The following is a 16,899-nucleotide window of genomic DNA, read 5'->3' on the forward strand; positions in this document are numbered from 1 at the left end:
TTTGTGGGGTGCTGGGTCGTAAGAGAACGTAGGACGTACTTACAGGAGAACACATGTGTTGGATGATTTGGTTTTCATCAAACCGATGCCAATGAAATTAAACTGAGCAGGGTTATAATCTGGCAGCTCGTTGATCATGGTGTGTGGAGCATTCAGGCTTTTCTCCCGAGAGGTGACTCGGTAATGTGCTTGGAAGTTACGGAGGGGGTTGTATCCAGGTTTGAGAGTGTCTGGACACTGGAAGCCTTCCTTGATGAAAGATCCATGCTGGGACATGGCTACAAACCCGTCCTTGTGTGGCATCATCTTTATGACTGGAGAGTAGACGTACTGGATGTATAGCAAACAACCTGTAATGAAATGACCAAAGTCAAGAAACTGAATCAGACATGAAAGACATTATTAAGACATACATTTTAAATTAAAGTGAATCTTCCACAAACTTTTTAGTCATAAACATTTAGTTGTCATGTACAACACTGAACAGCCCTCACCACTAGAGACATCCCAGACTTTGATGGTTTTGTCCAGGGATCCAGTGAAGACATATTTATCATTTATCGAGAAGACAGCACAAAGGACACCTTCAAAATAGAAACCCTTATGGATGGAAAAAAAAACAACACATGCCCTTTTAATGTCACACAGCATTTGTTTATTGGCAGCATGTCATGATAGGCTTGATACACTAAAAAAATAACTTCTTGTTGACTTGATTTCTAATCCAAAAGGGATCACACAGGAAATAACACAGAGTAATATAGTACACAACCACATAAACCAAAATGTTACAGAACCAAGAATAGAGGAAACTAAGGGTTTAAATACATAGAACTAAGAACAGGAGAGGAACTATGGAAACTAATAATGACCAGGAACACAGGCAAAACAGGAACAGGGAAAACAAAACCAAAACACAATGAAACTAAACAGACTTAAATATAACCCTGACATATTTTTAATAACTATTTGTGAGAAGTATGTACTTTGTTAACGTAGCAACATGCTAATAACAAATTCCAAAAAAAAAAAAAAAAAGTGAATAGAGCTAAAATAGACCCAACCACAGGCAAATTATAGTTGAAAAATAGTTAAATATACTATTTTACCTAGCATTTGTGAGTAGTTTGTATTTTTATGCTTATTCGAGTATCACACTGTTAGCTTGCAACATGCTAACAAAAAACTCTATTAAAGCTAATTGTGAGCAGAGCCAAAAAAAGACCAAAATACAGGTAATTATAATTTAATAGACTATTTTACCTTGTATTTGTCAGTATTACGCATTTTCCAATGCTTATTCAGGTATCACATTGTTAGCCTAGCAGCTTGGTCACAATAAACTATTTAAAATATTTGTTATCAGAATAAAAATAGACCCAACTATAAGCCAATTAAATGGTCTGGCTTAATTTTAAAAAGCTCAATAAATTATAGCAACGGTGAACCCTCACCTTGTACTCCATGGTGTGATTCAACAAGACAGGACTCAGATTCCACAACTTCTGGACACAGTCTTGAGAGCCAATCAAAGCTTGTGCGTCCCAGTTGCTCATGGTGATGCAGGTTATGGCTGCACCGTGGTGATCCAGCTCAGCTGCTGTGGCGCTCTTAAAGTCATAGATTACAACTTCACCACCAAAGGTCCCATAGAGCAGCCTGCAGTCGGACAACAGAGCCATGGCGGAGATTGGGGAATGCAGTAGGCACAAGGAGTACCTCTCAAATGGGCCGTCCACACAGGGGAAACTGTCCCTCGCTGTAATCTCAAACAGACAGACCGCATCCTCATATGCCACGGCCATTCTATCCTCCCGTGGGCTGATAGCCATGCTGCGCACCGTCGGTAGGCTTTCTGGAGGTGGCAGGCACAGGGTTTCTAGGGCAAAGTCCAGTGGGTAAATAAGGATGGTACCAGTCCGCAGTCCACAAAAGAGTAGATGTTTCTGCTGGGCTAATTCCATGCAGCACACTTCTGAGGACACGTCCATACTGTCTGTCTGTAGACCTGTGAAACATGTGAATGTGAACTTTGACTACACTGTAAACCCTAATGCTCAAAATAATTAATTGGTTTGAGTAGGGTAAACTTGAGTTAAACAAATTAGTTCAGTCAAATTAACTTATATTTACAACTTTTTTCTTTTGAGTTCACAAAATGGACACATTTTAAGTAATCTGAATAGTTTCATTGTTTTGAATTTTATGAGCTTGTTTCTTTTAATTTAGACAAACTTAAATTTAACTGAAACTGGATTTCTATTTCCCAGCATGCTGTGCCATGACACTCGAAAGGGAGAGTAAATGCTAAAATTAAGTGTTTTTTTTTTTTGTTTGTTTGTTTGTTTTTGTGCAAGTGGGAGCAGAAGTAGCACTTAAGTAGTGGGAGTAGTAGCATTTAATGTTTTGCTAAGCTAATTTAGAAGAGTTACCGCTATGTTGGGTTATTTTTATTTTTTATTTTTTTGGGGGGGAGGTAACATCATGGTGATGAGTGCAGCGTGAGCTTAGTTTGAGAACAGATAGTGTTAAATGTTCTATACTCATTCAGAATTTGCTATGCTATGCTAATGCTATCAAAGCATTGTGTTATTAGCAAGTTATCATTTACTGAATCAGCTAGTTAAGATAGCTAAGTTAAATGAATGAATTACTTTACTTAAATTTCAAGTTAAGAGCAATTAAAATTTAAGTGCAAAATAATAATCTGCCAGTTCTGCTTCCTAAAACGTTGAATTTCTTAACTTAAAACATGTTGATGAAACATGTTGCTGATTACCTCAAATTTTTTGAGTTTTGCCAACTAATGTGTAGAGTTTACAGTATAGAGAACCTTTTTTGGAATTTAATACTTTTAAGATCTTGAACATAATTACAACAATGAAACCCAATATCCTCTTATTACATGTTTCACCTTCCGAACAGCTCCAGGTGAAAACTTCTGTTTTATTTCCCTCTTTGACATAGAATACAGTATCACCGTCTTTCGACAGGACCACTAGCGGGCAGTATGCTGGGATGAAACTCTTGCTCCTGTGTTTGGTGTTGTAGTCCAGCTGCCATACTTTAAGCTGGTTGGCAATAACAGAGGCAGATATAATAGTGCGCTGATGTACAGCCAAAGTGGACACAGCAGAATCCATCACACCGATCCAGTCTAGCAGGGCTCCTGTGGTTACACTCCACACCTTGAATAGTACAAGAAGATCAACTTCCATTCAAGACAATAGCAGTGAGATGAAACCGTACCTGTTTGGGAAGAAAGGGATTAAACTGACCCGTATAATCCGATCCTGGGCACTTGTGATGATTTCGCTACCTTCACTGCTTGAGACGGCACATAGGACAGACGCATCATGGTGAAGATTCAGAACCTTCTGCATTGAAGTCAGTGTCACAAGGAACACGCACAATGTTCTGTCACATCCTTCAACAGAAAAAAAAAAAAAAAAAAAAAAGGTACATCAACAAAGTGAATTTCACATAAGCGAAGAGGTTTATCGACACAAATTTATGTTCTCTGAAAAGATAAAATCTTATTTAACAGAAAATCATGATACTCAGCCATTTTTAACTTATTATATTTATTACACTAATTAACTCTAATTAATTTAGATTACCAAAAAAAGTAATATTAATTTTTTGGAGGTTGCAACCCAAAGAGGGCTCTGATTCTACAATAATCAAACTCAGCTATTCAACCCTGTTGCCAAAAAATGATCAAACAAGCATTACAATTTTGTTTATAAGAAGATAAATACCATAATTTGGTCCAGACTAAATACCAAAAATATCAAAACTTCATACTAAACTAGATAGCTGAGTGATATATAATGTACTTCAGTTTATTAAATTTTAAAAAAGGAAACAAAAACAAAAAAGGTTATTAAAAATATTTAAATGATACATACGTTTGAACAGGGTTTTTACAAAAGTAACTATCAGGAGGATACTCACTCCTTTACTCCAAAAAAGCTTATAAAAGGGGACCACATTTCCAAATAGGCACTAGTGCTTTTTCTTGCTATGGCAGCTATTTTTCCATTGCCATGTGAACAATAGCTTTCTTGACAAGTATTAGAGAAATATAAACTAATTTTTCATAATGTGGTGCAGCGTCAAGCTCTGAAAGTTCTCAAAATAAACAGAGAGAAGGGGATAATGTACCCCTAATGTGAAGGGGTATTTTAATCTTAGGAACAATTCAGCCATTCATATCATGATTCGCTGACAAGAGTAAACATGGTCTTTAAGCCCTGTCCTGCAGTCTCGCAGACGTACAGTGGCCACCGTGTGCGCAAGTCTGTTAAGTCCACAAGTCTGTAGGGTGTCCCATTTGTCATTTTAGGTTTCCGAAGGGTGCTCATGAGCGCCCCCTTTGGAGTCGTTATGCGCAAGCTCCGAGGCAGACTTCTACCCGACAGTCGGCATTACTTCATGAAAATGTGGACTTGGATAAAGACCGCCTCCATTTGGGACAGGGCCTTGGTGCAATCAAAACAATAGCTGTATCCCAATTCAGGGGCTGCGTCCTCCGGAGGTCTCATTTGAAGGCTGCATACGTCATCGAGTCGGTCTCATTTAAAAAAAAAAAGTTTTCTTACTTTTCTTAAATGAGACCGACTTGATGACGTATGCAGCCTTCAAATGCAACCTCCGGAGGACGCAGCCCCTCAGTTGGGACACAGCTATTGAGTGCTTCTCATTTGTAATTTGTGCATCTTCGTTTCCTTTCCTCGCTTCCTTTCCTTGTGTCTTAGCTCCACCCCATTAGGATGCGAGGGAAGGATACACCTGTGTATCATTAGGAAATGAGGAAGCATCAATTTGAATATTGAGAAGCACCCATTGTTTAAGCGACCCAACACTCTTGCTCAAACAGTAACTAATGGTAGAGGAATTGGGGGGTGGTGTTCGGAAGCAGTTTGATGTTAGTGGTGCACGTACACTTCAAGAGTAGGGTACAACCGGGCTATAAGTGCATTTGATTTTTCCTTCTCTAAACCACTAGATTGCACAAAAACTTGCCACAGCACTTTCCTAAACATCTGCTTATCAAGATGAACATGGAAATTTGGCTGATCCTTGACGTGATCACAGGTAGCAGCGCAAAGTTGATTCTGTGCTAATTTGATCTAATATTTGTTGTAGATTTAAGTATCAAATGAGAATAGCTAAAATTATTGAAAATATTTTGAGACAAAGGTCTTGTTAATGATTTTCAGTTTTCAAGGTAATTAAAGAAACAGTTTTGCAATAACGGAAGAATATGTATTTGAGGTAAAAGGCACCCCTGCTGTTGGGGAGAAGGGCACAATAATTAACATGATAAACAGCTGGCTGACTTTTTCTTTTGTTGACATGACATGGTTAGATTCAGATGGAAAATATATATTAAGTTGGGTGTCCACCTTAGAGATAGTCACCATATTTATTAAGAAACCATCATATTTAAAAATATATCATATAATAATAAAATATCTTATTTGTTGTTACTACTGTAAAGCTATGTTAAATTATCTTGTGATCTATATATTGAACAAAAAATAATTCTTTTATTTATCAAAATAAACAGGAAATAGTACAAACTTTGCTAAAGTGATTGTTTTGAACAAGTATTAACTCAGACATTCTTAAAAACATTGTTTTAGCTCAAGTATTTGTATAAATACTAAATACTTTGTGCCATTTGTCACATGCTGGTGAGCCTCAATCAAAACTGCTTCTGAACAACTTTGATTTTAACAATGTATGAGTAAATGTTGAAATTACATTAAGATTAATAAATGGTGTAGAAGAATTTTTCATTCTTAATTCATGTTAACTAAGTTAGTTAACTAATGTTAACTAATAAAACCTTATTGTAAAGATTTTTAAACAAACATTTATAAGATTTAATTTTCACACAAAATCTGTTGCTCCATCAAGGTTCAATACAAACATATATATTTGTTCTGCAATCATACACTATGGGCGCAATGAAAAGCACATTTTTTCTTAAGGTTGTGCCTTTAGCCCCATTGTACCCTAATTAATAAATGAGAAAAGATAACCAGACAATGACATGTGTAAAGGCACCTGCAAACAGCAGTTTTTCATCCTCAGATGTTCTGAGGAACAAAGCTGGAGTAGGAAGATCAACGACAGACTCAATTCCATGGCTCCATACCTGCACACACACAAACACCTTCTAATAAAGCTGAAATTCTACATTTTGCTTGCTCTTTACTGAAACAGGGTACATACCGAATGTAGACGGCCTTCCCCAAAAGCAATGAGTATCTTGGCGTATTTGGTGAGTGTCAGAGAGCAGGTGATATTATGGTGTCCAGCAGAGCAGGGTAGGGGGGTCTGGGAATTCTGCATGCCAGTGGATGTGTCATAAAAACAGAGCACCCCCTCACTGCATATGCATGCTATGGCATCTCCCACTACACCAAGAACAGAACAAACCCCTGCTGTCACCTCATACAGAGGCTCAGCAGTGTCCAAGTGCCAAGCTTTAACCTATACATGAAAGGATGGGAAGGAGAAACTATAAACAAACAGCATTCTACATAGTTATATAAATTTTTAAAGGAACCCAAAAATGTAACAATGTAACATTACATTTATTTTTTTTTATTTTTTAAATAAACTTTTCACATATGTTTTCTACAGAAGAACGCAAGGTGTAAATAAATTACAATGTGGAAAAAAAGTTTCCTGAGACTATTTTCTCACAATAGAATAAAATAAAATAAAAAAGTCTGTTAATTTTCTTTGGTCTTTGTTGTTTTTAAATAATTTCATATGACTAGATCTGCATGATATGGAGCCCCTAAAGGGACATGGTGAAGGAAAAAAAAAAAAAAATGAGATGGAGGAAAAATTATTTGTCAATGCTTTTGCGTTCTCTCGCAAATGTTTTGCGTTCCCCCAAGAAGCTTTGCGTTTGATTGCAAAGAGCTCAAAAGGTTTTGTGAACAAACACAAAGTTTCTCGGGGGAAAGCAAAACATTTGCAAGAGAACGCAAAAGCATTGACGACTTATTTTTCCTCCAGTCTCTATTTTTTTTTCCACCACCATGTCCCTTTTAGGAGCTCCATAGCATAAAGATTCTTTTGAATATCTCCTTTCCCAAAATGTTTTATTACTATTACACAGAACATCATACAGGATTGGTACGATATGAGGGTGAGTAAATAATGACATAATTGTGACCCTGGACCACAAAACCAGTCATAAGGGTCAATATTTTGAAATTCCGATTTATACGTCATCTGAAAGCTGAACAAATAAGCTTTCCATTGATGTATGGTTTGTTAGGATATGACAATATATGACTATTTGTAAATCTGGAATCTGAGGGTGCAAAAAAATCTAAATATTGAGAAAATCGCCTTTAAAGTTGTCCAACTGAAGTCCTTAGCAATGAATATCCCAAAAACAAATTGATATATTTACAGTAGGAAATTTACAAAATATCTTCATGGAACATGATCTTTACTTAATATCCTAATGATTTTGGGCATAAAAGAAAAATCGATAATTTTGACCCATACAATGTGTTGTTGGCTATTGCTACAAATATACCCGTGCGACTTATGACGTTTTGTGGTCCAGGGTCACAATTTTCATTACAGTATAAACTGTTCCTTTAAGAAAAAAAAAAAAAAAGATTGGATATAAATTTTTTTCATACTAGGCTGCTTGGATTGGTTATGATAATCTTCTTTTCTTCAATCAAATGGACATGTGCAGGGGTGTGTGTTTGGACAGACACTGCATCAGTGATGCAGAAAAGCTGTTGTCCACTTAACAGACACCATTTTCTCAGTGTGCCATCGAGTGCAGTAGACAGACAGTTATTGGTTTTATCCACCATCTTCAGGGACAGCACCCCCGCTATACAGAAAAAGAGAAAATAAAGAGTAAAATTTAAGACTGTAACTTGTAGTTAAAAATAAATTATAAATTCATTTTTTTTTATAGTACAATTGTAATTTACAACAGTAATATATTGGTTTCTAGTTCTATATATTTTTGTAATTGGAGTTAAAGGATTAGTTCTCTTTAAAATGAAAATTACCCCAAGCTTTACTCAAGCCATCCATCCATCATAAACGTACTCCATAAAACACCACTGTGTCCAACTGCCTTGCGCATCCGGTTGGTGAGGTCTAAAAACACGTTCTGTTGATGGAAGTGATGTCTCGCCCTTATACTTCAATGAGTGCGAGACATCACTTCCGTTGTCAGAGCGCGTTCAGACCTCACCAACAGGATATGCAAGGCAGCTGGACATAGTGGTGTTTTAGAGGTGAAAAATGATATAAATACTGTTCGGTTTCTCGCACAAATCGATCGTTTTGTGTCTTAGGACATCAATGTGTCGTCACGAGCCGCAGGGTTTAATTTGGATTTGTCTGTGCATGTTTTTTGATGGACTTAAATGGAGTTACCATTGACAAGCATTATATGACTGACAGACCACAGCGGTTGGAGTTAAAAATCATCATTTGTGTTCTACTGAAGAAACAAAGTCACCTACATCTTGGATGCCCTGGGGGTAAGCAGATAAACATCAAATTTTCATTTTTGGGTGAACTATCCCTTTAATAAAGGCCTTCTGAAGCAAAGTGATGCGTTTGTGTAAGAAAAATATCCATATTATATAAGTTATAAAGTAAAATATCTAGCTTCCGGCAGACCACCTTCCGTATTAAACCTACGAAGAAAGTGTAACACCTCTTGCAGTTCAAAGCACTTATGCTACATCCTACGCCTTCCATATTCAAAAAAGCATAACTGACGCGACCTCAGTTACACTTTTTTCGTAAGTTGAATACGGAAGGTGGTCTGGTGGAAGCTAGATATTTTACTTGTTAAATATGGATATTTTTCTTACACAAATGCATTGCTTCGATTCAGAAGGTCTTTATTAACCCCCTGGAGCCGTGTGGAGTACATTTAATGGATGGATGCACTTTCTTCAGCTTCATACTTGTTAGTTCCATTCACTGCCATTATAAAGCTTAGATGCGTCAAGGATATTTATTAATATAACTATGACTGTGTTCATCAGAAAGAAGAAAGTCATATACACCTAGGATGGCTTGAGGGTGAGTAAAGCTTTGGGTAATTTTCATTTTAAAGTGAACTAATCCTTTAATAATAATAATAATAATAATAATAATAATAATAACAACAATAACAATAACAATTATTATTATTATTATTATTATTATTATTATAATTGTTATTGTTATTGTTGTTATTATTATTATTATTATGATGATTCCTAAAACACCAGTGTGAATGTAATGTAAACTATCACAATTAAACAGGTTTGAGTCCACTTTAAAGTCCAGCAACAAAGTCAAAATAAATCAATTAAAAAAAGTTTAAATATTTAATCTAATGCATGGTTGTTGTGTGACCACTAACTGACATCATAGAATCTTGAATATACCTATGTGTCATTAAATTATAGAAATATTAATTTAATATCTCAGGGGGTACTTCAAGTAAAAAAAAGTTGAGCCCAGATTTCTTCACTTTCAGGTTTTGCTTGGAATCAAGTGGACGAGGCATTTCTCCCACATTCCCCGATTTGCTACACCCTTGTTTTCTACATTGCTAAAAACCTACCTGTGTGTCCAGAAAGAGTATGAAGAGTCTGTAGATGGCTTAGACTCCAGACTATGATCAGCCCATCCTCTGAACCTGCTACCAGCAGCTCCCTCTTTGAGCATAGCACGACAGCCTTTACCCCTTCAAAAGGCAAGAAAACACACATGATGCTATGAAATCACATTGAGCCAATTAGCAGTAGCATGTCTGGAAAGATTTGTTTACTTGAAATACTTTAACAAAAGCAAGATTGAGCTCCTTTACACCTTTAGTGAACCCCGTGAGGGTGCTCTTCAGTGGGCCCCCAGGGGCCTGAAAGAAGCTGCATTTGGGCACAAGCACTGGGTCAGTACAGGAACTAAACCAGTCCACGCACTGAGAACATAGCTGACCAATCATAGAGGGGTAGAGATCAGCAAGGCCCTGCAGCCTGGCAAAGATCTCCGTGACCAAAAGTGAGGGATCTTATAAAAGAGTGAGATAAAAGAATAGATCAAGTTAAAAGAAAAATACAAAATGTTTACATTGCTTTAAATTATGTTTTAAATGTTTCTTGAGCTGCCCATAATATTTAAATGGAACGTGGAAGGATGATGAATTGGTGTGATTGGTTTTCTTGTGACTATATAAAGGGAATATGTCTTTGAATGTAAATTCCCACATTAATACTTATAGAGGATTTAAAAGAATAGTTCACCCAAAAATTAAAATTCTGTCATCATTTTGTGTTGTTCCAAACCTGTATGAATTTCTTTCTTCAGCTGAACACAAAAGAAGATATTTTAAAGAATATGGGTAACCAAACAGTTCATGGGGCCCCACTAGCTTCCATAGTGTGGGAAAAAAAAAAAAATACTATGGAAATTAATGGGGCCCATCAACTCTTTGGTTACCGACATTCCTCAAACTATCTTCTTTTGTGTTCAGCAGAAGAAAGAAATTCATACAGGTTTGGAACAACTTGAGGGTGAGTAAATGATGACAGAATTTTCATTTTTTGGTGAACTTTAAGAGTGCTCCAAAAACTGACAAGTGAATAGTCATATTTAAACTTGTGTGTTTAATCGATATTTTTAAATGTAGTTAACTAACAATAAAATAGCAAATAAATCAATTTGATTTTTTTTTTCCCCCCAAAATAAAGTTGATCATGCAGAAGCAACCAATAAACTTTTGACTTATTCAATTTTAAGATGAAGGGTGTAATGACAGTTCAGTAATGGCACAGAAATTACACACTTCACCTTCAAAGACCCTATGAAATTGCTTGTGAAGTGTAGTTTTCTTTCCTCTAGATGACCTCTAAGCTAACGTAATCTGAAAGCTACAAAACTCCAATTACAATTTCATAAAAAACATGAAACCCAATCCTGTAAATAATTTAGAGATAGAAATTTAAATTGTGAGTCATGGTGGATTTTAATGTTTTTAAACAAACAAGCTTAATATTGTGTTACAAATAGATTCTTATTTCCATATATTAAATAAATATTATTAGCCTACGGAAGCCCCATACTTACCCACATTGCCATCGCTAAAATCTAATGAGGGCTTAAGCAGCAGAAATGTCTCTTTCAGCATTTGTATCTCAGGACAGTCGGTGAGGTCAGTGCAAAGCGACAGGTCCTGAATAACACAGCTCACGCCACACTGCAGAGTTTTACAACACAACCAATCCAGACTGCCTGTGAGAATAAATGCACAAATATGTTTTCATATATTTAAAGTTCACAAAAACATAAAACACAATACAAAGAACAGTTGGTCATGTAGTGCGGATGGGATCACAGTATAGGGTTACTATACTGTTAACATTCATTTCTATAGGTAAAATTGAGAGAATATACAATATATTTGGCTTTTTTTTTTTTTTTTTTTTTTTTTTAAGAAAAGGATGCTAAATTTAGACAGTTTACAAGCAATACTGTGATCAGATGAAAAGAGACGGTGGAATTTCACATCATCTACATGTCTGTATCTTATTACAAGTAAATTGCATACTTTATTACAAGTAAAATAACTGTTCAAACAGACCATATGATCACTTTTGTTAAAATAATACAGGGGCCAGTTGTTCAAAAAGTTTAAAGGGGTCATACAATGCCTCTTTTATAAGATGTAAAATAAGTCTCTGATGTCCCAGAGTGTGTATGTTAAGTTTTAGTTCAAAATACCCCACAGATCATTTTTATAGCATGTTAAATGTCACTTTTTGAGGGTGAGCAAAAATGCTCAGTTTTTGTGTGTGTCCCTTTAAATGCAAATGAGCTGCTGCTCTCAAGACGAGGGTGGAGTTTGCTTTTGTGTTCTCTCAGAAAAGATCAACATAGCGTTCACCCGAGAAATTTTGCTTTTGACTGTTTTATCTCTAATTAATGTGCCAATGTAGTTTGCAAACAGTGGTAAAAAAACACTTTGAATTAAATATTAGATTTTTGTTTGATATTTACAGCTGTTTGGGGATTATTTTTTGGCTTTTTTTACTTTACAGTAGGTTATCGAAAAACTAAATATGTAGCCTAATGTCTGCTTCTACTTCAACAGTTAAACTAATCAAGAGCAAAATAAAAAAATATGTGTATGTATATTACATTATAAAAATGTTGTATTTTTTTTTTTACCAGTTTTGAATGTTTTATTACATTTTTGTTCCTAAAATCTTCTAAGGGTAATCTTCTGATGGTCCAGTACCTTCTACTGGAAGGTATCCCAATCTTACTAAAAAGTTCTGATCAACACAAACTGATAATTTTATCTAGATCAAAATCAAGATTGGATTTTGTGATCTAATCTGATTTCAAAATCCTTTTTTCCTTTTGAACAACCCATTTTCAAGATTTGATCCAGTCCGATAGGTGAAATCCGATCAGATTACATTTGAACAACTGGCCCCATTGGATAATACACAACCTAGCAAAACTCAAAATGGTGTTATGCTGTCTTCTTTTAGTGGAAAAAAGTCATTATCTGGCTCAACTTTTTATTTAACTATTTATTACATGTTTATTTATTTATGCAAAGTAAAGTCTACATGTTCATCAATGAATTGCATGTACACATCTTATTTTAGATTGACTTATTTAAAGTTATTTCAATTATGACTACTCTGAATAGTTTTAGCATGTTTATGGATATGACAATATCCATGTATTTGGTCTCAGCGGAGTAGATCTATGCTGCTACCGCCAACAGAAACACAGATATGTTGCTGTGGTCATGTAAGATATGATGCCTCTGCATGAACAGACATACATACAGTAAATCCTATAGCAGATCTAGACAGGTGGAGCTGGAGGAGGTGGAAGGTTACAGAAGACCAGCTTAGAGCGAACACTGAACCAGACTCTGTAAATGTTAAGCAGGCAAGCTCATTGGCTGCAGAATCAGCAGAGGCCAATCAGTTTGTAACGTAGTAATGCTAGCAGATTGCATAAAAATGTCCTATCAATCTGCACCATCTAGAGCTTCATGAGTAGAACTAGATATTCAATTAAAATATTTTTTTATGATAAAGCCGGTTCTGGATTTTTTTTTTTTTTTTTTTTTTTTTTTTTTTTGCTTTATTTGAAGTGCCAAAAAGTTTTGTAATGTTTTCTTTGAAAGAAAAATAAATAAATAGCCAAATCTACTCTACAGGAATGAATGTTTCACTTTGGTAACCAGGATTTGTTTTCCTCCACCACCTTGAAAAACCTATCTATTGCTATCCAAGGTAACACTTTTTTTTGATGGTCCACTTTAGACATTTGACTAACTAGAAGTAACTTTGCAAATACATGTCAACTAGCAGTCATTAGAGTATTAATAGACTGTCTGCTTAATATCTGCTAGCACTTTTTTTGATGGTCCCCCAACAGACATTCTACTGGCTATAAGCAACTTTGCAATTATATGGCAACTTATTCTACTAACTTGAACCCTAACACCTAACCTTAACCTAACAGTCTACTTCAGTCTGCCAATACTCTAATGAGAGATAGATGACATGTAGTTGCAAAGTTACTTATAGTTAGTAGAATGTCTAAATTGGACTATCGAAAAAAGTGTAAACCTATCCAAACCTCACCAAGCACTGATTTGTGTAGCTCCTCCCATTTGCCTGCATGAGCGAGGTGATAGGGCAGTTCATGAAGCTTCCGTAAATTGGCAATTTCTCCAGTGAACCACAAGGGCTGGGGTGGTACCTTAAAAATATAGCATGTTTTACCACCAAAAAAAAAAAACTGTAAATATATAAGTTACTTACATCTAAATGCTGATTTTGTGACCTTGAACAATACCTTTCTGTCAGCATTTAGCAGTGTGGTTAGCGAGGGCAGAAGAATAGGCCTGAGCTGCCCTTGACTCCACTGTCCTGAGAAATACTCGGCGAGGATGGCGTGCATGTCAGCTTTCACATTGCGTGACAAATATCTCTTCCTTACCAGCTCTTTGAACTGCCTAAGAAAAGTAAAGGCTAAGATGAGAACACTGACAGAATGGGCATATAGAGCACTAGGATTTTTTCCTAGAGGGCTGTTGACTTCCAGACTAGAGACTGTCAAGGGGTCAAGTTTCGACTGGTTAGCATTGGTTAGTTAGCCCCTGCTGGTAGATCCCATTCAAAAGTAGTTTCATATTCGATATCTAAATTTTCTCTGTCTGCTTCACTGCAAAAAAATTACATAATTTTAACTGTACAATATTGTAAAAATGGGGGGGGGGGGGGGGGGGACTGTTAATTTCACAGTAAAATTCTGTTAATTGTACTGCTTTTAAAAGTAAAAAATTACAGTAAAAAAAAAAAAAAAAAGGTATACTGGCATTCCAATAATTCCCTGTGTGACACTACACATTTGAAGGTAATTTGTTTAAATAATCATTTCTTAATAGTTTTTGTTATCTTCTGTTGTTTAATGAATGTTTATTGCATTATTCAAGTGTCGTGTGTTACCATGATGGTGTTTTGTGTTTGCGTGAATGACTCTGTGCACCTTCTATATACTAGCACATGCTTCTGCCTGTGGAAAAGCTACTTGTGATGAACTTCATGATTCTTCGTGTGGCTTCCTCTTTTACAACCTGCATTATTATGGTGGTTGTCAGCATATTTTAAAGGTAAAAAACAGATTTTAGTAGCAGGGTGCTGAATTCTGAACATGTCGGTGGCAAACAGAAAGGTCCAAGCAAACCTTTACCTGTGAGCAAAACCCAGTAGAATAACACCCCCCTCCCATCTCTCCACCAGATGAGCTCTCAGGTCATGCCGGAGACGTGACCAATGAAGGCGTGGGAATCGCAGGAGTGTGTGGCTTGGAGGAAGCCAGTACTTATAGATCTCGGCCAGAACATCATTATCTAATGACAAGACATCCTGTAACTCTGCCTCTGATAGTCCATATCTGTTGAATATGTATACAAATAATTTCATTTAAAAATGTAGACTTCCATTACAGTGTGAAATGTAAGAGTTAGACCTACCAATTATGAAGGCTAGTATTTGACTCATCTAAAGTGGCAAATTTACCACAAGTGCATTTGTGCAGACTTCTTAATGTGGCACAGATGCTACTTAATAAAATGTTAACCATAAAAAAAAAATCTATTATTACTAGAAATAAAATAATCTTTTTAAAATGTGTTATCAGTTCAATTCTGAATGATGCACAACCTTGGTATTTACACAGGAAACAATCTATGACATGATGGTGACAAGCTCAGTGTTGATTCTCATGCACAACCACAGAATGACTGCCTGTCATGACAACTATAGAATTTAAGGTGGTTCTGAGGCTACTTTGGCATATTTTTGTACATTTTTTTATGCATTTTTACACATAATTTGGAGGAGAGACAGCACATTATACTAAATTAACGAAACATCATCAAAAAGTTCTTGCTACACCAACATAACACAATATGACTTACCTTGATAACAATATGAAGCTCAAAGCATGACTAACTAGCTTCTTCCCATGATTTTCCTCAAGTGATTGCACAAACTGTGTCATCACTTCTTGTGCAGAGATGCCCAGGTTAACACTAGACATGGAGGTCCAGGAAGACCACTGCTTGGCAATGTCTAGTATGAGTTTCAGATGCAAAGGGCTTCCGCTTTGCTGGAAGCTGTGTAAGATGGTGTCAAGCTGTTCTGAAGTCAGCTTGCGTCCAGCTGCGCTCATGTAGGCATCAATGACATCTTTCCCTTGATCGTCTGTGAGAAGTTCCACTCTAAAGATGTTTTGTTCTGCTGAAACCAAAGATTTACATTTCTCAACACAGTCATCAGACGTGGAGAGCACAATATGTACATTAGGTGGGATTGCTTTTGGTATCCAGTCTAGTTTATGGGGCTTGTCTGCCTCTAACAGCTGGTCCACTGAGTCTAGAATGAGCAGGAGCGTGTCTCCTTGTTTTGACACGTCTTCCAGCATGGAATGGAAAAACCGGACTAGCTCTTCATGCGTGTTGGCAATATGCGGGTGGGGGAACTTCAACCCTGAAGCTCCACACACTTGAAGACATAGACCTCTGAGAACAGAGTTAACATCCGAACTGAGTGGAGATGTTCCCAGCAGCCTCAGCACCACAACTCCCCGATGATCAACAACGCCTCGCATTTCCTGTGCCAGTTTGCAAAGCAGAGCTGTTTTACCAACCCCTGAAGGTCCATGAACCAGAAGAGGTTCATGGCAAGCATTAGTGGACTCCCATATGGTGATGCAGATCTTTCCCAGAATGCTGTCCCTCCCTTTAAACACAGAACACTTCTCCTCGCTCAGCATGGCATGATGGAAGAGCTCCTGTTTCAACCAAGACCATCTTGGATCTACTGTGCTACAACCTCCTGAAGTTTGCAGAGCGTTCCTACTGATCAGTTCCTTTATTTGAGATGTTACCTGCTCACACAGTTTTCCCAGGTATTCCTTGTGTTCTTTGCGGCTCGGGTCCATAGCTCCTTTGCTGAGCTCCATGCAGAGAGGTTGGAGAAGACCTGTGTTGCAGATGCGTTGCTTCAGGTCGGCCAAGAGCTCCCGGGCTTCTGTGTCAAGCAAGCCATCAGCTGTGACGTCCAGAAGAAACTTTGCGAAGTTTTTCTTGCAGTCTCTTTTACTAAGTCGAGGCAGTTCACGAATAAACAGCACAGCTGACGCATCCCTTTGAGTCTTGAGAAATCCTTGCTCCATTTCATACTCTAACACTATGAAACATATGTAAAGAACATTGATAACCATTAAAAAGGAAATCTAGGACAGGACTCAATAAACTTAGAAGACACTTTCCATAAATATGGTATTGGGTCA

The 16,899-nt window shown here is 36.8% G+C and overlaps 1 protein-coding gene across 2 annotated transcripts; it reads right to left on the reverse strand.

The window, feature by feature from the left end:
• Positions 1 to 28: 28 nt before the first annotated feature.
• On the reverse strand, positions 29 to 16,831 carry nwd1 (NACHT and WD repeat domain containing 1). Of its 2 annotated transcripts, XM_051911519.1 has the most exons (15): positions 15,524 to 16,831; positions 14,794 to 14,997; positions 13,897 to 14,056; positions 13,683 to 13,800; positions 11,137 to 11,301; positions 9,883 to 10,080; positions 9,635 to 9,757; positions 7,686 to 7,888; positions 6,247 to 6,507; positions 6,079 to 6,169; positions 3,279 to 3,427; positions 2,915 to 3,188; positions 1,455 to 2,008; positions 495 to 600; positions 29 to 350 (listed from the first exon to the last, which is right to left on the reverse strand). In XM_051911519.1, exons 1-15 carry the CDS (start codon positions 16,828 to 16,830, stop codon positions 40 to 42), a joined length of 4,224 nt encoding a protein of 1,407 aa, XP_051767479.1. In that variant the 5' UTR covers position 16,831; the 3' UTR covers positions 29 to 39. The 2 variants fall into 2 exon arrangements, with proteins under 2 accessions (XP_051767479.1, XP_051767480.1); XM_051911520.1 differs by lacking the exons at positions 14,794 to 14,997; positions 15,524 to 16,831 and having other exon boundaries at positions 13,897 to 14,787.
• Between the last annotated feature and the right edge of the window lie 68 nt (positions 16,832 to 16,899).

This window comes from Ctenopharyngodon idella, chromosome 11 (genome assembly GCF_019924925.1).
Source record: "Ctenopharyngodon idella isolate HZGC_01 chromosome 11, HZGC01, whole genome shotgun sequence".
Taxonomy (NCBI): domain Eukaryota; kingdom Metazoa; phylum Chordata; class Actinopteri; order Cypriniformes; family Xenocyprididae; genus Ctenopharyngodon; species Ctenopharyngodon idella.